This window comes from Thermobia domestica, chromosome 11 (assembly GCF_964235325.1).
Source record: "Thermobia domestica chromosome 11, izTheDome1.hap1.1, whole genome shotgun sequence".
In the NCBI taxonomy this organism is placed as follows: Eukaryota; Metazoa; Arthropoda; class Insecta; order Zygentoma; family Lepismatidae; genus Thermobia; species Thermobia domestica.
In genome coordinates this window covers 32604899-32625547 of record NC_137464.1, presented here as the reverse complement: position 1 = coordinate 32625547, position 20649 = coordinate 32604899, and the positions used below count along the sequence as shown (strand labels likewise).

Genomic DNA, 20649 nt, shown 5'->3' with positions numbered 1-20649 from the left:
TAAAATCTGCCATGATGATATAGTGGCTATAGGTGTGAAATATGTTGTACAAATTGTATTGGGTGAGGATGGCCAGGCCGGATGTAGATTGTTGCTATGGTAATGATAATAGAATTGAAATATACAGTGGTAATTGTATATTATAACGAAATACTTTAGTTTGTATAATATTTACCTGTACCGTGGGCAAAAAGTGCTCATAAATATGTAATATACTTAGTAGAACGTTCATTTTAAATTAACAGAAAAGAAGAATGTTTTTAATATATGTAAGAGATTATTATGGGATAGTTGTGACTATGTACATGTTATGTGTTGACCTAGTCAAGTGAATTTATGTATTTCATGGTTTGAAAGAAAATAATATTTAAGAGATATCAAGCAAATAAAGGTGAGACTAATGATCTTTGAATATCTGAGTTGATTCTTGCATAAAGAAAAGTAATTATCGCTTCGTAACTTATATTTTACAAGACGAACCAGGTTGACGACGCTTTTCTATAGAGTCGTTATAAAAATTTGGTTTACCAAACCCGGGACTTTTGAAAATTCAGTTCCCGAAGAAGGAAAGTAGGGCTGAATTTACTTGGATATTACCATTTATGAATACGAACTTAACCGTATTACGAAGCGGTAAGATCATCATAAGAAAAATGGATAGTGAAATTGTGCAACAGGAATCAAATACCAGTAATCAAGGTGAAAGTAGTGCAACACCAAGTTTGTCATCTGAGGATCGACTTTTGTTAGCTGTGCAGCGACAACTTATGCAAATGACGACCGAGATAAAACAAACCATAGAACAGAAGTTCAACGAATATAACCAGACCATGGAACGGAAGTTCTATGAAGCTAACCAGGCCATGAAACAAAAGATAGAATTGAAATTCAATGAAGCTAACAAGACCATGGAACAGACGTTAAACGAATCTAACCAGACCATGGAACAGAAGTTAAACGAATCTAACCAGACCATGGAAAAGAAGATAGAACTGAAATTTAACGAAGTTACCCAGACTATGGAACAGAAGAAGGAACTGAAATGTAATGAAGCTAGCAAGCAGTATGAGGAATTTAAAGCGGCATTGATCGCGAATTACGAAAATGACTTTTTGCTGGCAAACAGAGATGCCACTCTTAGAAATCAACATTTCAATCCTCGATTGCACAAATCTATTGTAGAGTTTGTTGTAAATGTCTATAATGAATTAAAGGTTGTTAATCCCTTGCAATCGGAATCAAGAATAATTGCATCGATTCGCAATTTGCTTCCATTTAAATTACAGCAGATCTTATTTTCCACACAGTGTATGAGTTTCAGTCATTTATTAATGCTTGTACAATGCTACGAAACTCAATACCATGCTATGAATCTAACACAATCAGGAATGGGTAAAAATAAGAGTAATTCAGATCATTTGGTCCCTGTTCGGAATTTGAATATCCGAAGTGTGAATAATAATGAACCGAACCTAAGACGAGTATACTCTAGCAATCAAAATGAACAAAATAGACAAGGTTATGTAGGGAATCCGCCTAACCTAATCAACCGAAGTAGACACAAAAATAATAGAAATACATGTCGAAATCCTAGAGATGCTACCAATCCTATGTATAGACATAATCATTGTTCACGAGATGGTACTTCGTATCCAAATTCAAATCACGATGAAAGACATGTACAACCTAATGTAGAACCTAACCACGATTGTGCGGTACAATGCACTTTATTAGATTCATATGCCAGTGCGAATGTAACATGATTACCGTTAACGAAATTAGGTTAAACCCATGTTGGTTATAGATTCTTGTGAATTTTTGTTTTAAAGTTTGTGTTAATATTAATAATGAAAACGATGGTTATAAATATTTGAAATGCATCTAGTTAAAGAGTTAGTAGCACCCAACATTCTTGATCAAATAAATAAGAATGAAAAAGAATAATAATAATGAAAAATGTGTTTATGTAATAATAAAAGGGTGTCTTTTGTTTCTGTAAAATAAATTTATTTACTTCTATTTGATTATTCAAACGTAGGTTATGTTTAATTTTTATTCTTTCTTATTAATGTGAAGAATCATAATTCAATTTATAATTAGTTAAAGGCAAAGATTATTTATATTAGATTGATTTGTGTTTAATTGTCAAAGATTATGTTAAGAATAAGATCCATCCTATAAAATCAATTATTCAATGACTACCTTGAATGAAATTCTCCTTTATTTATGACATCTTAGTGCTACTATGTATACATTAAAGTTGCAACATCTAACTTATTTGTTATACAATGCGCCCGAAAAGAACAAATATTATTTGTCACATCATCGTTTGTAATAATGATCGAAACTAGTAATCTTGATAATTTGTGTTTCACCCTCGTTAATTATATTTCTAAGCGACGATGTTTTTAATGATAAAGAATAAATAATAATGTAATAAAAGAGAAATATTAATGAAATCAAAGATTTATTGTAAATGTATTTATGTGAATGATAATAACTAATATTTTATATATATATGAGGGTTAACCAAAAAGTAATGAAGATATATACGAGGTGTGATCAAAATATAAAGAACATATGTAATGTACGAACATTAATCTAATCAGACCAGTGGTTCTTGAATATAAAAGCCAAGCCTACTCATGACTTTTATATTCAGTCCCTTTGTCGGGCGACATTTTCTATAACGAAATACTTTAGTTTGTATAATATTTACCTGTACCGTGGGCAAAAAGTGCTCATAAATATGTAATATACTTAGTAGAACGTTCATTTTAAATTAACAGAAAAGAAGAATGTTTTTAATATATGTAAGAGATTATTATGGGATAGTTGTGACTATGTACATGTTATGTGTTGACCTAGTCAAGTGAATTTATGTATTTCATGGTTTGAAAGAAAAGAATATTTAAGACATATCAAGCAAATAAAGGTGAGACTAATGATCTTTGAATATCTGAGTTGATTCTTGCATAAAGAAAAGTAATTATCGCTTCGTAACTTATATTTTACAAGACGAACCAGGTTGACGACGCTTTTCTATAGAGTCGTTATAATATTCGGGTAATGGTGTATGAGTACAATAGAACTGACGGTAAGGCAAGTAAGGGGAGAAACCAACCGCTACGCCCCCATTAGCGCGCTGTGCGGGCTGTAGATTGTCTGCACGTAAAATGGTATATCCTGGTAGGCGACATGAAGTTGCTTTGGTTAAGAATGTTTCGTTTAAGAGGAAAACTGTTATATGTTCCTCGAGTAGCAGGGTTTGAAACAAAAGTTTGTTTTTAGTAAAGGATCGGATGTTCAAATAAAGAAAGTTTAGAGCCATGATGAAATTAATTCAACCGGTTTGAGTTGTTGGAGATGCATGAAAATGCACTGAGTTTCCAGAGTATGTCGCTGTGAAGTGAACTTGAAATGTTGCTTTGGCTGCAAGGGTGATTTGCTGTAAGATGTGTGGCCGGATGAAAGGATGGATATTTTGCAGTGAAAGAGTAAGAAAAGTAAGGAGTTGATTTATAGTGACTGGGGTATCTACTGTGGGCGGAGGGGTGGTAACAAGAGATGTGGTACACAAGGGTACAACCAGTTCTGGATGTTGCGGCGTTGGGTCCGGTTTTGCTTTACATTTATAGCTATAAGTAGGGTGGCTGTCCGGACATGTAGAACATTTCGCTGGTTGGTGCAAATTAGTGCATAAACGAGTTGAGTGTGGTCCTGCACAGTAACCGCATTTGAAGCCATTCTTACAATCAGCTGTATTATGCGTATTATATTCTTGGCAACGTTCACATCGAACTGGTAAGAGTGCCATTGAACGCGATGGTTCGACTCTATGTTTGCAATTGTATATGAAAGCTCCATGTACAAGCAAATCGTCGATTGTCTCTTGATGGGGTGTGAGGATGCGGACCATGAAAGTGGGCCCACGATCGTTGCGAATTCTGAGTACTTTAGAAATGGTGTAGCCTTCGAGTTTTAGTTCATCTTGAATTTCCTCGTCTGTGTAAGACGGGTCGACACCTCGGATGACTACAGAAAGAAGCGAGGGTCTCCGTGGTGGAGGGGGTTGCTTGCGTGTCGAATTAGTGAGATTGGTGATTTCGGCTTGTGCTCCGAAAGTATCGATAGGCACTTTGTTTCGAATCGTCGTGTATAAATCAGGGTCAGACGTTTTAAAGATATAACCATTTCTTGTGTGCACAATTTCCCTGATGGCAGCACGTGGAAGATACTTCCTTAGCTGGAGTGCAACAAATTTCTCATTTGAGGACTTCGTGTCGTAATTGCGGAGAAGGTTGGAAAAAGATGACTGAACAGATGGAGGAGTAGAATCTGCTGGTGGTCCTATATCCATGGCGTCATTGGTCGGGTATTCAGTATGATGCTTTTTCTTCGGCGGTGAGTTTTGAACTCGGGCAGCATAGCTAGCCTTTGATTGAGGCGACCTGGATCGGACTGATGTAGAAGATTCGACAGATGCGCAAGAGGTCTGAGAATCTTTCCGTTGGCGAGAGCCAGAAACATTCGTTTGTGTCTTTGATGATCCCTTCCGTGGCTCCACCTTCGTGGGACAAACAGATGGTCCATCGACAACAGTAGGTAGATTCGTATGTCGTCCGCTAGTTCGTTTACCAGGTTTCGTGCCATGATCCGCCATAGTGGAATCTATCCGGTGGGCAGATGCCCAAATGCTGTGTATATGATGTAATGTAATGTGATGTGATGATAGCAAGGTTGGACTACCCGTTTGGATAGTAGTCCAGGTAAGGCAGTTCCCCTATTAATGCAGTGACACTGTACACCATTGGCTGAGATAAGTCTGATGAACAGTGTCCTGAAAAAACGCGGAGAAAAGCCCAGGGTCAGGAGTAGGAAGGTTTTCAAAAATCGTTACCGTTCTAAGTAGGTGGCGCTTCAGAGGCAAACCTCTGGAAAGTATGATGCAGCGCTTGCAACGGAAGACAAGAGATCAAGTCAATGTGGTATAATAATAACTACGAGCTTTTCATTTCCTGCTTTTTTTGGTTTAAATTTTCATTGCAATATTTGTTTTTGGACATATGTGCTGTATTTCTTTCTATTATTCTTAAATTGTTCCACATAGGTATTTAGGTCTGCGCATGTTTGGTAAGTGCATCCCACTTTAGACTTACTAAAATGTGGGAATCCTAATTTTAAGCTGATAATGTTTTCCTTTTTTTTTATTAAGTAGGCCTAATATACTAACGAAATTACAGAAACATTTTACCAAACGTTCGAGAAATTATTATTATCTTCACAGATCTAGTTTATTCTTACCTATTATCCATAAGATTCAACTTCTTTAACTTGGTATTAAACTTCACCATTTTCTTCAATGGATCTTTAGCGTTACTTGCTATGGCATTCCATGCTAAATCTAGCGTTTCCAAGCTTTCATTGGATTGCACTACTGAAAACAGTCTCTTGCAAGCTAGAAGTTTAAAAAAAAGTAAAGTGTAATTGTTTCAATATTCATGCAAAATGTATCAAGAGTCTGGAGTCATAGAGGTCAACTCCGTTAATTGTAAACAAGATTTACATTTGAACTGAATTTAAACTGTAATTAAATATGTTGTGTAATGGTTTGCGAATTTTTAAACGTTGACAAATGTTCTTTCATTGCATTTACAATCGATTTATCAACTTAAAATTTTTATTCTGTGAATAGGGGCGGATTTAGGATTTTAATTTTGGGTAGGCCCGCTCCCTCACTTATGGATACATATCTACATTTGATTGATTAATGACAGTAGGAAATTACTTTTACAGTAATGGTTGAGGCTATTTGTTAAATACGAGGGTAAGTCAACTGAAAACCATAAAAGTAGAAATAAAAATCCGCATATGGCGCCAGTGAGCTGTAAGTTGGCATGCCTGTTTACGATAGTATGCCGGATGTCTCCTAGGTGGCAGCAGCCGACAGATGCACAAACACCGGCGCAACAACAGTTCCAAAATGGCAGCCCCACTAGCCACATGCACCAGCGAGGAGCAGCGTTCTGTGATTCGGTTTTTGCGAAGTGAAGGTGTGAAACCGATTGACATTTTTAGGCGAATGAAGGTTCAGTATGGAGATGCGTGTTTGTCACAGCCACAAATCTATGAATGGTGCCAGAAATTTGCAAATGGTGTTACGTCTGTGGCCGATGCTCCACGCCCCGGCCAGGCTCGGCGCGTAGTGACTCCAGAGACCATTGCAGCCGTTGAAACCATCGTTTTGGAAAACCACCGTGTGACAATAGACGAAATTGCAGCATGTGTACACATGAGTCATGGATCGGCACATCATATTGTGAATGATGTTCTCCAGTTTCATAAGGTGTCTGCAAGATGGGTGCCCCGACAACTGACGCCTGAGCTGAAACAGCGACGTGTTGATGCGTGCGAAGTCCTCTTGTGGCGTGCTGAACGTGACGGTAATGCCTTCCTGTCACGAATCGTCACTGGTGACGAAACATGGGTGCATTACCATCAGCCTGAAACAAAACGAGCGAGCAAGGAGTGGCGCCACTCCTCATCACCGAAACCGGCAGGAAGTTCCACTCCGATGAAGAGGTACGCAACGCGGTGCACGAGTGGTTACACCGTCGCCCAAAAGACTTTTTTTCTGCAGGTATTCAGGCTCTTCCGAAGCGCTGGCGGACTTGCATTGAACGAGGAGGGGACTATGTTGAAAAGTGATTTACTTCTGTACCCTGTGTGACCAATAAATAATATTTTAAAAAAAATAATTATGGTTTTCATTTGACTCCCCCTCGTAATTATCTAAAATTAATATACATAGTGGAAAATATATTTACTTTTTATTGTATTTAGTAGCGTTTATATATTTTTCAATTTTTTGTGGTAGCCCGTGCCTATCCGGCCTACCCGCTAAAGCCGCCACTGTCTGTGAATCATGTAACACTAAACCAGTATTAGAAATTTAAGACTTGGGTGAACTAGTCTTACGCACGAAATTCGTGAATGTTTTCGTCTCATCACAAATGTAAACATGTACTTCTCGTCTCATGCAAGGATCTTATAAAATAGAGGATCTACCTTTACCACAAAATCTTGAAGCCATACGTCACAGTTTCGCCACCCCTACTCTGCCCACTCCGCCCAATAGGATAGCAATGTTTTGAGCCAACAATCATGGCAGAAACGAAAGTAGCCAATCAGACGATAGTAGAAACGAGAGTAGCCAATCAGACGCCGATGCTCGGTTGCTTTTTGGCTTCACCGATTTAATAGGATGAAGATACATATGGGCAGATCCTCTATCTATAACATCCTTGGTCTCGTGGGTAACACAAGTAATAATAATTAAGTCGAACCTTACCTTGGACATCGCCAATGAGATTCCAGCTCAAATCTAACTCTTTTATTGAATCGTTTTCAGCCAAGACATTGGATAGCGAAGGACTTATGGCTTCTATTTCATTATGGCTTAAAATTAGAGTGCGTATGCTGCGATTTTCTATTAATCCAGCAGCGAGTATATCCACGCCTTCATCTCCAAGCTCATTCCTAGACAAATTTAAATACTCCAGAGTTTGGGTTGAAGTCAGCGGTTCGTTAAGATACTGAACACCTGCGGGTCCAATTCTGTCAATTATTCAAGAAAGAAGTACTGATAGTTTAAATTACAGTAAAAAGAATATATTTTTTAAGGTCTGCAAGGATCACTATCATAAAAAATAACAGTAAAAGATGAACAAAGAAGTATTCCTTAATATTATTGCCCGTAATTGTTGTATCCAACTTTCTGAACTTGAATAAAACTTTCTTCCCTTAGATTGTAGCAATAATACTTAACCTTTTACCAATGCGACTTCACTCAGGAATCGCCACTCCATAATGTATATTACAATAATTGTTTAATTACAATTTTGTGAGGCTGCAATTGCTCAGTGGTCGAGCACTTACTGTACGTATCTCCAGGCCCGTGCTGGCCCACCGGGACACCGGGACGTGTCCCGTTGCGTCCTCCGAAATGTCACAGTATAAATAAAGGTACAAGTTTTTAGTAGACCCTATTACATTCTTACAGTTTTATTGGTAAAGAACCCGTGAAAGGTGCAGTGCGCTCTTTAAATTAGACGCCCTTGCGAGACCACATCAAAGATGAACGATTTTATTTACTCTTTTGTATAGCATAGTTCTGTACAATAAATACATACAGTTACTGTTGGTGAAGAACCCTTGAAAGGTACAGTGCGCCCTTTGCATAAGGCGCCCTACGAAACATCACATTATATATAAGTGGTTTTAGTTATCCTGTATACCAGCTTTGTATAATAAATTCAAATACTGACTAGTAGTACAGAACCTGTGAAGAATACAAGGCGCCCTTTACATAAGATGCCCTGCGAAATATCAGATTATATATATATTTTTTTTTAAATTTTATTCCTCTGTATTTCAGTATTGTATTATAAATTCATACAGTTGTTATTAGCAGAGAACTGGTAAAGAGTATAATCACTTATTATAAAGTTATGTAGCTATAAAACGAAACAATGTGATACATCAAGAGTAGTTCGGATAGTCAAACGTACGATGCATTTATGTACACTACACTAACACTAGTCTTCAATTTACGATTTTTACGGCATCGAAGCTTTCAGTCTTAATACGCATCCATATATCCGAGCATATTGATTGTTCCTGTGTGTTTTAAAGCAGTGTTCGGATAATCAGTACCTATTGTATTTCTGAAATATAAGGTCACCACGGCACGGTGCGTCCTCAAGTTGTGGATCGAGAAGATGGCCTCTGAGATATAGAGATTAGCTGCGAATATACTGAATAAGCAGTCGCGGACAGACAAGAGGTGATTCTCCACCTTGGGGATTTGGTGTGGGGCTAACAACCTCATCCTGAATTTTAAAAAAAGAATTGTTCAGATAAGTTCGCAGAATCCCCAGATCAGAATTAATAACTTGGCACGAACTCAGCAAAGTAAAACCGACATGAAATTTGGAACATAAAACATAAGAAGTCTCTATAGGGCAGTCGCGTTGAAATTTGTAAAGAATAAGTTTAGAAATAGAGGATGGACCTAGCGGGATATCAGGAAGTTAGATGAGAAGGAAATGGAGGAGTCAAGTCGGGAAATTTAACGTTCTTTTACGGAAAACGAATTAAAAATTACCAACTAGGAACAGGGCTTTTTGTACACAAACGAATACGTAATATCAGAAATTACATGGGTTGAATTTGTTAATGATAGATTTTCTTTTACTTCTCTTAAGGGTCAGTGGTGTAATATTATTGTTTTAAATGTACATGCCCCAACAGAAAATAAGGATGGCGATAAAAAAAAAAAATTAAAAAATACAGCTTTTACGAAAGAATAGAACGGGTATTTGTCATCTCCTGCATTACCATATGAAAATTCTGTTAGGCGGTTTCAGTGCGAAGGTAGGATGAGAGGGTATTTTCAAACCGATTATAGGGAATAAATGTTTGCATAAAGAAGGTTGTGGCAACGGCTTTAGATTCGTGAACTGTGCAACATCCAGAAACCTTATCGTGAAGATTACAAAATTCGAACATCGCGACATTCATAAATATACTTGGACTTCATCAGATGGACATACACATAATCAAACTGATAATGTTTTAGTAGACAGAAGAAAACAGTCTAACACAACTGATGTTTGGTCGTTCAGAGGAGTTGATTGTGATAGTAAAAGAGAGACTATCGTTGAATAAAGGAAATATTCAATATCTGAAAACGGAGTGGTTTAATTTTTGTAAAAAAAAAAAATAGAGGAGAGTCAGGTGAGGGGAACCAGATTGAATAGATTCTCGGTTTTAGAAGGTTCACTAAACTAGTGTTCAGGATACTTGGTTGAAATTAGAGATAACATTAAAATTTCAGCAAAACAAATATTGGGGCACGCAGAAATAGGAACAAACATGGTTCAACCAGGAATGCACTAAAGTAGCAGAGAAGAGCAAACAGAAGAAACAGCGTTGGCTACAAAATCCGAACGAAATGACTACATAAAATTTCATTGTCATCTGGCAGAAAACTTCCAAAACTTTTAGAACAAAGAAATGCGACGTTTGAAAGTTAAAATTAATTAACTTGAAGATAACAGTGAAAACAAAAACATTCGGGACATGTATAAATGCATCAACGAACTTAAGAAAGGCTATCAACCTCGTGCTTATATATTAAAGAAAGCTATGGAACAGTTCTCACTGATAAGGATAGCATCTTAAATAGATGGAAAGATTTCTTTGACGATTTGCTTAACACATAGCCAAAAACTAATGCGCGTGGAGAAAGTGAAATGCATACAACATAACCGTATATTCCAGAACCTAACCAGACAGAAATAGAAATCGCTATTCAAAAATAAATAAATAAATAAATAAAAATAAAGAAACACACATGTCCGGGTGCAGACGAAATGCTGGTTGACTTAATTTTAGCTGGAGGGGAAAAATGTAGAGCAAGATAAACAAACTCATTATCCTTATCTGGAACAAGGAGGAATTACCACAAGAGTGAAAAGAATCAAACATTGTTCCAGTTCAGAAGGAAAGCAACAAAACAGATTTAATACTTATTGAGGCATTTCTCTTCTGTCAACATTCAATAAATTCTCTTAAACATTCTATTAGCATTCTAATTGACTCCATACGCAGATGAAATTATTGGAGATTATCAGAGCGGATGTAGGTAAAATCAATCAACTATGGACCAGATATTTACCATTCGAGTAGTACTTGAAAAGAAATGAGAATATAATATCCTAACACATCAATTATTGACTTTAGACTCGGGTAGGAGGGAAACATTGTGCAACATGCTTACAGAATTTGCAACACCGAAAAAGGTAGATTAATTAAGATATGCTTAAATGAATTCCAAAATAAGGGTCGAGGAGAGAGAGAAATTCTTGTTCACGAGCTTTCACGATGAGAATGGTCTGAAACAAAGAGATGCGTTGTCGCCATTATTCTGGAGAACTTTGTTCAGGAGAACACTATAATGAAAATCAAAGACGGCAATCAGGTGGTAGAGCTGAATTGTATTTGCCAGGTTAAGGCGTATGCTGATGATGTAAATTTAACAGGGAATGATAGAACAATAGAAAGGAATGCAGAAATCTTAATTAACGCTTGCAGGGATATAGGCTTAAAAGTAAATGCAGAGAAAACTAAATAAATGGAAGTTTGTCGGGATCGTAATACTGCATTTTATGAATGCGTTAAAATACCAAATAATATTTTCTTTCGACAAAGTGGATACATTTAAATATCTAGGATCATTATTAACAGACCAAAACCATAATCACAAAAAAATTTAATGTCAACTAGAAGCAGGGATGTCGTGTTATTATTCAGTTAAAAATCTTTTGTTGTCGCTAATTCTGTTGAGGAATTTGTAGCTCAAAATATAAAACGATAATCATGCCTGTTGTTCTGTATGGTTGCGAAACATGGTCACTGACTCTGAGAGAAAATCGTAGACTGAAAGTATTTGAAAACAAGATTCTTAAATCAATATTCTAACTCCAAGAGGAACGGGAATGGGGAAAGGCGGAAACTTCATAAGCAGGAACTGCATAATTTTATACCGTTTACCAAACATTGTTATGGTCATCAAGTCTAGGAGGCTCAAATGGGCAGGTTATGTAGCCAGGATGGAAGAAATTAGACACGCTTTCAAAGTTGCAATTGGAAATCCAAATAGGAAAACGACCATTAGAATGACTGAGGCGCAGATGGGAGGACAATATTAAAATGGTTCTTGCAGAGATTGGAATATAAAGTAGAAACTGGGTCTAGTTGACTAAGGACAGAAATCAATGTAGAGCTTTTGTAAACGTGGCACTGAACCTCCTGCGTCCATAGGCCATAGAGCTATATTAAGTTGTTGATACATTTAGCTTCTTTTTATTTGACATAAATTTTATTACAGGAACTAAACAGTTTTTCTTTAGTAAAGAGGATTTCGATTCGAGGTTAGCTATTTACGTTAATACTAAAACAAATTTGGTGATGATTTTGATATAAAATGGCACCCATATCTTTCTAAGTCTCTCTCTCTCTCTCTCTCTCTCTCTCTCTCTCTCTCTCTCTCTCTATATATATATATATATATATATATATATATATATATATATATATATATATATATATATATGTGTGTGTGTGTGTGTGTGTGTGTGTTTTCCCGTTTGTATGGGCGCCCTTTTAGTAGACTTGTCCACCGCCCTCATTAGTATCCCAGCACGGCCCTGCGTATCTCTTGTGTGGGAGGTCCCTAGTTGGATTCCAGCTTTCCCAACTGGGCTTTGTGGTAGACAAACACTGTGTGCATGGATTTTCTCGGGCTTCTCTCATTTCCTTCCATTTTCTTTATTTTTCGTTCATTATCACCACTGTCTCCCTTAGCCTAAGTGCATAATCGTGTGACGTTAAATTAAAAAAGTACTTTGGCTACTTTTGAACTTTCGCTACGCCACTATAGAAGAACTACATGAAATAAAGAAACGGGGATATGACGAAGATGTTGATTGGTCTTCACCCTTCTCCCACACTAATAAACAGTCCTTGCCATTAACTCACTGTGAAGTACCGAGCGTGGAAACATATGAATTGAAGTTGAAACGCCAAGTGTGAAGTACGTGATATATAGGTCGGATTGAAAGTAGTGACAAGAAGTTCTCAAATCAGAATCCTGTGTCTCAGCACTATAAGATTTCCGAAGCGGGTAAGGGAATATGCGGCAATGAAATGTGACGAGTAATAACGACTCTGTGTTATTCAGTCAAAAGCAGCAGTGTCTTAAAGTAGAGGAAGAAAGTGAAAGCGTCATAACAATATGTTTGGGAAAGACGAACAACGTGCGTGGAACACGTAAACATAGAAGATTATTCGTCACTTCGCGTAAGTGCCAAATATATTTCGCAAAGCTTTGCTTATATTAAACGATAAATACCAATGCAAATTCTCTCAGGCAGTAACTAGTTATTTCTGATATGCTCGGAAGGCCATGTGCTTCGTGCTGAATTAACACACAAGTAACACGCTAAAATGGTAGTCATTTTGTATTGTTTCAACACCTCATTTTTTACAGTGTAGTTGATACTTAATGGACACTTCAGCTACAATCGATATGTTTTTATGCTCGCTAATTGACAATGATTGAATTAGCAGAGTCTGTCCATCGCATAGCGAGGGCTACAATGAACAATTTGGTTTACGTTTCGTTATTTCACGTGGTTCACCTCTGTGACTTAAAGGAGGTTGAATAAAAGATAACCCTTGTACAACATAAACAATCTAAATAGAATTTTGTTTTGAATAGTTGCTACGAAAGATGCATATCTTTCCGTACATGTTTTGTTATCATTATTAGGGGCACAATGAATCAATAGAATAAGTAGAAGAATACACAATGCATTTACTTTAGCCGACTGTAAACTTAGTCAGTGGCGTATTTAGGGGGTGGCTTCCGGGCTTAAGCCGCCCCCGAAATCTTACTTAGTGTAGTAAAGTAAATGAAATATCTTGCAGAATTTTCACATTTCCAGGCATCCCCCCGAAAATTAGCAAAGCCCCTCCCGAAACAAAATCGTAAATATGCCACTGAACTTAGTAGTTAACATTCGGCAACTGCCGAAATAATTGAATACACCATTTTACAAAAATAGCAATAACAGAACACTAATGTAACTTTATATCTTACGTTGTGATTTTTTTTTAAAAAAGAAAGAAATTACCTGCAACCCTCCAAGTTCAAGTATTGGATTATAGAATTGCTTTTAAGCATTTCCCCTAAATAGTAAGCTCCCAGTCGTGGCATAAAATTGTCTTTGATATTTATTTCAATGACATTTGGGTTGTAAATCAATGCCTCAGATATTGCACGAAAACCTCGTGGATTAATACCATAATACTGAAAAAAATATATAGAATATAAATACAGATTTTAATGATGTTTTATTTAGGTAAATATTCTACAAGTAATCATTGACAGTGTTTTATCCGGAGATGTTAGGGATCCGGAGATGTTAGGGGGAACAACTCCCGCACAAAGCTCTAGAATCCCTCTTCCAATATTTGAAAATTTAGGTGTAGCATATAAGTGATGAATACAGTTTTTCCTCTTCGGCTTTAGATCAACCCCCCCCCCCCTCCCGAAATCGAAGAGACTAGATGAAGCGCTGGTTATAGACGTTAATGACAAATGGGTGTATGTTGGTGTCCATTCTTCATCGATGGGACCCTACCGGCGAAGGGCTATCAACCCATGTTAGAAGAAGAAGACATTCTGCCATCACTGCTGTCGGAGGACGGGTCATTCTTTGTTCTCCCAGCACGATAGCGCTCCACCCCATTACGGTACTTTGTATCCGTGAGTAATTCGATCAGTCTTTCCTGATGCGTGGATTGATTGGCGAGTTCCTGTAGAACACCCACTTTCTTCACCTGAACTGAAATCACTCCTATGGGCCTTACGAAATATGTTGTGTATGTGGTCAAAATTAGGGAAGTGCAGCATCTGAAGGAACGAATTGTTGACGCATGCTGTAACATTACAAACCAATACTTTCCGCAATATTTTGCGTGACTGGAAACTCGGAATGCATCTGACAATCGACAAAAATGAGGAATACATTGAACACGTCCTGTAACAGTGAGTGGTCCTTACCATATGACTAACCTCTTTTAGATGGGGGACACAACATAGAAACATACATAACTTTGTAATGATTAGTGCTAGAGCAAGTATAACAGTGCCACTCAATTTCTACAAAAATTTACTATTAAAATGATATATCACATAGCATGGTTTACGTTTAAGACTATTGCGTAAAATTCAAGATGGCGGACATGATTAAGATGGGGACCTATTCCTATTCCCCATCTACATTGTTACTTTAGGTATATTTTGCAGCGTTTCCACACTTTTGGACCATTCTCTCTCTCTCTCTCTCTCTCTCTCTCTCTATATATATATATATATATATATATATATATATATATATATATATATATATATATATATATATATATATTTCTCATTAATTAAAAATCTAGATCAATAACAAAAAGAAACTAATGCTGGCAGTGAGACATTTTCTTAACGCTATAAAACTCTTTCCTCGAAAACTAAGCGTTATAATTTATTTTCGACTATTTCAATTTGTTCACCTCCATGTAATCTAGCGATTGACACGTCTCATTTATGGACAATATTGTAGTTAACAAAATTTAAAAGGTTTGACATAATTTTGTGCTGTATCTTGTTAATCGACATTTTGCTAGTGTCGTAATAAAGACCTTAAATGTGTAATATTTTAGTATGAATTTTTAACCTAATAGATTGCTTCGTTACCGTACAGCAACAAGTTTTTAGGTTTACAAGACAAAAAACTCGGATTTTTTCAAAAACTATGCATAGAGATTTACATTCAGCCATATATATTATCATCTTTGGATTCATTTTGATTAAACACTAATAGTATTTGAGAATTTATGATCTCGTGATGATGATCTTTTCTGTTTTCATGATGCTTCCGAGCTACCTGTTTATCTTCTAATGGAGTGTTTTTTTTTTTTTTCAAGGAGCCTAGAATTGAATATCTGCCGCTGACTTTTCCTCTTTATTTTCATTAATTTTTAAAACTTCTTTAAAAGTAGTATGAAAGTTATTGTTAAGGAGACAACAACTACAATAAATACAAACTTGATACTCAACAGTTCATATTTTTTTCTTTTATAACATATAAATCAAATACAAAACGCTATTTTTTTTACTCACTGTTTTCTCGAATACTACGCATGATAATTTACTTTCAAGCATATCGTTTTGTTCGTTTCAGAGGCGGATCCAGGGGGGAAGCGATCGGGGCAATCGCTCCCCCCAGAAGAGGAAACTTTCTTATTTTATATATAAATAAACCCATCCATAAAAAGTTTGGAGCTCTTAAAAGTAGCCCTAAGTCTTAGGCTATTTGGGAAAGCGTTACCCCCTGTAGCGAACGCGGCCAAAGTGCTATTCAGTAATTTTACTTTCACCAGATGTGTAAATCATACTGTGAGCCAGTCAGGGTTTCCAGGTCTTTTTGCCAGGTCCAGGTGTGTAATAGCAGAGTCCCAATACTCTGCACAAACCATCTTCCAATCAGCTGTTTCTTGCTACAATCCCTTTGCCTGGCAACACGTCTTTCCTTTTTTCCCCTTCCTTTTGAAATCTTTTAAACAGCAGGCGGTCTATTGTTCCGAAATGCACCAAATACGCTCGAGCTGACGTTTTCTCCGCGTTTTTATTACTTTCGCGTTTGTGATTAGCCATCTACATTTAAATACATGGTCAGTATTCCAAGCATACGCATGAGCAATAAATACGCTTTGCGATCGCCTCAAATAGCCGGGTACTTAGTAGCAGCATTACTACAGACCGCCTGGCCTCCAGAAGTCCGTCCTGGATCCGCCCCTGGTTCGTCTCAGTGTCATATACGAGGGGTAGTCAAAATGTTCCCGGAATTTCGTTGTAGCTCTTTATTAGGTATAGTACCTAGGTATAAGCAAACATTTACTTGGTCACCTTCAAAGTGGGGACCGTCGGATTCACACCTGCTTCACCGCTTCTCGGATTGCTGGAAATACCGATGAAAGTCTTCTTCTAGTATATTCCGAAGTTCAACCATCGCGTTCGTTTTGATCTCTCCTACGGTGGCGAAACGGGTATCTTTAAGGTCCATTTTTAGGTTTGAAAAGAGTAAAAGATCTTAGTTATGTTGTTCAACCGTTTTTAACGTTATCAAAGTCTCTGAAGTAAATTTTCTCCAATTTGCTCATGAACTTGATGTTTTCGCGTTGCTCGATCTGTGAAATTGCGCCGACTGATAAGTGCACTCTACTCATACACTGCCTGTTATGACTTGTTCACACTTGTCAATTTCATAATTAGGCAACGTAAGGACTGCACTGTAGAAGATTCATTGTGGTTGTATCATAAATGTTAAAACTAAAACAACATTCCGAGAACTTCTTGACTTCTCGTATCAATCGATATTTGTCTTTACTTTGGACAATATCGTAGGAAAACAAAAAAATAAATAAAGTTTAAGATTAAATTATATTTCTTTAACCACACTCCCCATCCCCCTTTACTTATTCATTCATTCTTTAACCATACTGTGTGCTGTCGTGTTGTTAATGTCATAACGGAAAGCTTTTTAGGGGTGTATTTGTCAGTATCAGTTTGACCTTAATAAATGGGGTGGTTTTCGCTCAGGTTCAATTTTTTATATTTACAAAATAATTTATATCTTTGTCAATTCTCCCGAAAAATATTCATAGGCTTTTACAGTCACAAATATCATTGAAGCTGACCTCCTCCCTTACTGGACTTACGCGTTTATTTATTCGGATACTACTCGGATATGTAGGGATGCGCATGACACGAATTGAGACAGGATTTTCCTGACAAAATTCGAGTCGAGACACGGCTCTTGCAATAGAGAAATATACATATTTCGAGTCGAAACATCAGTTTTACAGCACATTTTCGAGACGAGACAGCCACAAATCTTGTCTCGTGCGCATCCCTACGGATATGACTGAACCATTCTTAACCAAATTTGACATGGTGATTCGAGATCGCGCTTAGTGTCGTAAGGAGTCGCATGAGCCGATCAGACATACTATTGAGGAATAATCACCGAAAAACTGGATCTCTGAGATGCCAGAACCATTCTTCACTAAATTTGACATGATGATTCGAGAGCACGCACTGAATGTCGTAAGCGATCGCATGTCCCCGATCGGACGTATCGTTGAGGAACAATCACCGAAAAACGCGATGCTCATAGAATTTAATTTTCGAAAAGCATTTGGCGCGCAAAATTGTTATTTTAAACAAAGCAAAATAGAATTTTCATCATTAGAAATAGGGCGAAATCCTTTTCGTTTTCTTCTATAAGAACATACAAGTCAATTTTTCAAAGCCATTATGCTTTACGCTAATATGCCAAATTCAACTATTTGCACGTCGTATTCAAATCAGGAAATCAATTTGATCCACTAAAAAGAAAATCTGAATAATCAATAAAGGTGGATCACTTCTCTCCAAATTTATAATTACGCATACCTAGTTTGGTTCTACTCAGTAGCGTCTACATGTTTGATATAACATGCCTGATCTTTGGACATCCCCTTCCCCTGTTATTGTGCTGCCAAAATGTCTTGAGCCGTGGCAAAAATGCGAACTAAAGCTCACACCCTCATACACCCACGCGTTGAGCCAATAAGGTTTCAGCTGTTGCTAAGCGAGAGAAAGCGAGTGGAATTCCTTCAGCCGATAGCAGCGCTTGCTATGGAAGATTGGGGATCAAGTCAATGAGGTGTATCTATACACGCTAATAATGTTATAGATTTTGTTTTATTTTTCTGATATTCCATATTAATTGTATATAAAGTTTTACCTTTAAATCAACAGTTGGTCCATCGAGAGCTTTTATGAAACAAGATGCAGGGTAAACTTTAAGCAATTTGCACAGCTCTTTGTAGCGGTCTTTACCGATGATGTCAACTTTTTTCTTCTCAGCTGAAATCACAACAGAAATTGAGTGTTAATACTGTGTCAATCCAAGTAAAAATTAGGTTTAGTACGATCCCGTAAACTATAAAGTTAAAAAAAAACGAATTTTGTTCAAAGCAATATGCTCTTTAATGAATAATATCAAAATTACAGTTTCGGCAAAGTATCTTTGCCTTCATCAGATATATTATAAAATAAAATCTGAGTGGTGTTTCCCTAAAATAGTTCCAATAAAGGTTCATTTTGATAACTAGAGTGTATCCACAATTTTAGGATGATCCCGTTGCTTGACGACATAACGGATATCACGACAACTCCAAGCTGTTGAAGAAAGGAGGAAAAGAACATACAAAAAAAGAAGAAAAAGAAAAGAAAGAAAGAAATGTATCACTCACCGATTTGAATGGAACTTTGTGCACGTGTAGAACATCAAAAAATAATCGATTTTTTTTGTTGTTGTTTCGGCAATGGTGAAGACTTAAGAGTGGAAACCACCCTTTGAACGTTAGGGGTGGTCTCTAAGCATAGACCGAAAACAATTATTTAATTTAGAAGAAAACATACTGCCAGTGGTGTTTTAGGACAGCTGATTCAGAATCTGACGTCAAAATTCAAAATGGCGGATCCAATATAGTAATTACAATTACAAAATGTCTTCTGGTTTGAAATTCTCTGCAGTTAACCAAGAATAATTATATTCGGCAGAGATTACTGCGAGGATGTTGCAGACCAAGTTGAAATTCCTTTCTGTACTTATTTTAATGGGATGCTTGATTAAAGTCAGTCTCTGCACCTCTCACTGTAGCGTTTACAGAGACACAAATATTAGAAATTGCGGCACAGTCAATAAATCTGGCTCATAGCTATGCTAGACAGCATTTAATTTTTGAAAATGATGTTGTTATCACCGTTGTTAATTATTTTGCAGGAAAAGAATGAAACATTTGATCCTATGGTCCAAAACAACCTCTTTTAAACTGAAAATGTCCTTGTGAAAGCATCAAATTCGGAAAAATTAACATCAGGTCTTGTGAGATCATGGTTTCAAGAGGTTTTTGTCCCAATGTCTAATGTAAAGTCCGTTTTGTTATTAGATTCATGAAGTGGTCCTCATCAACTTTTCAACTTATTTTACGAACAAAAGAGTACCTCAAAATAGAAATCATTCTGCACTAACAACTGGTAGGATTCAGCCTCTTGATGTGTTCGTCTTTAGTGCATGGAAAAACTTCTTGAGACATTTTACTGATATTGTTCTCTACAATATAACATAGCTAAATTTACATCTCCGTAATAATATAATTTAGATCCAAATCACTGATTCAAAATCAGTTTTCATCTCCCAGATTTGCAAATCTTATTAGATAAGTGTGATACAAAAACAGTTATTTGGAAGAAGTTTGTGCTGCATTTTGCGATTTGTCACAGTTATTACTGTAATAAGGTGAGCTTGGTGTAAACAATGTTTATGCACCACACACTTTTTTTTTTTTTTTTTTTTTTTACGAAATATCATTACTGCCAAGCGTTTCCTCAATAAATTCATAATTATGACAATTGAGGATATATGAAGTACTGATATACTGAGAGGCGAGGGGACTCACTATACATAATTACCCCGAATAGGGAGAGGTGCAGAGACTCACTTTAATCAAGCATTTTGTTAAAATAAAAATAAAAGGGTTTCACATCGGTCTGCAACCTTCTCGTAGTAACTCCTGCCAACTATAATTATTCTTAGTTAACTGCAGAGAATTTCAAACCGGAAGATATTTTGTAATTGTAATCACTATAGTTGATTCTCCATTTTGAATTTTGTAATGTTGACTCAGATTCTGAATCAGCTGTCCTAAAATCCCTCTGGCAGTATATTTTCTTCTATATTAAATGATTGTTTTCGGTCTTTTCTTGGAGATCACCCCTAACGTTCAAAGAGTGGTTTCCACCCTTAAATTTTCACTATTGCCGAAAGAAAAAAATACGTGTAGATTATTTTTCGATGTTCTATAAATGTGCAAAGTTTCATTCAGATCGGTGAATGACATTTCCGCTAGTCTGCT

At 36.7% G+C, this 20649-nt stretch overlaps 1 protein-coding gene across 1 annotated transcript in view; it reads right to left on the bottom strand.

Moving 5' to 3' along the window:
* Window positions 1-20649, bottom strand: part of LOC145663544 (uncharacterized) — a 77189-nt gene that overhangs the window by 20698 nt on the left and 35842 nt on the right. Inside the window, exons 3-6 of the mRNA XM_081729655.1 lie at window positions 18474-18595; window positions 13761-13936; window positions 7352-7617; window positions 5305-5458 (exon numbers count right to left, since the gene is read on the bottom strand). Coding sequence (XP_081585781.1) covers window positions 5305-5458; window positions 7352-7617; window positions 13761-13936; window positions 18474-18595 — 718 coding nt within the window. The remainder of the gene's footprint in view (window positions 1-5304; window positions 5459-7351; window positions 7618-13760; window positions 13937-18473; window positions 18596-20649) is intronic.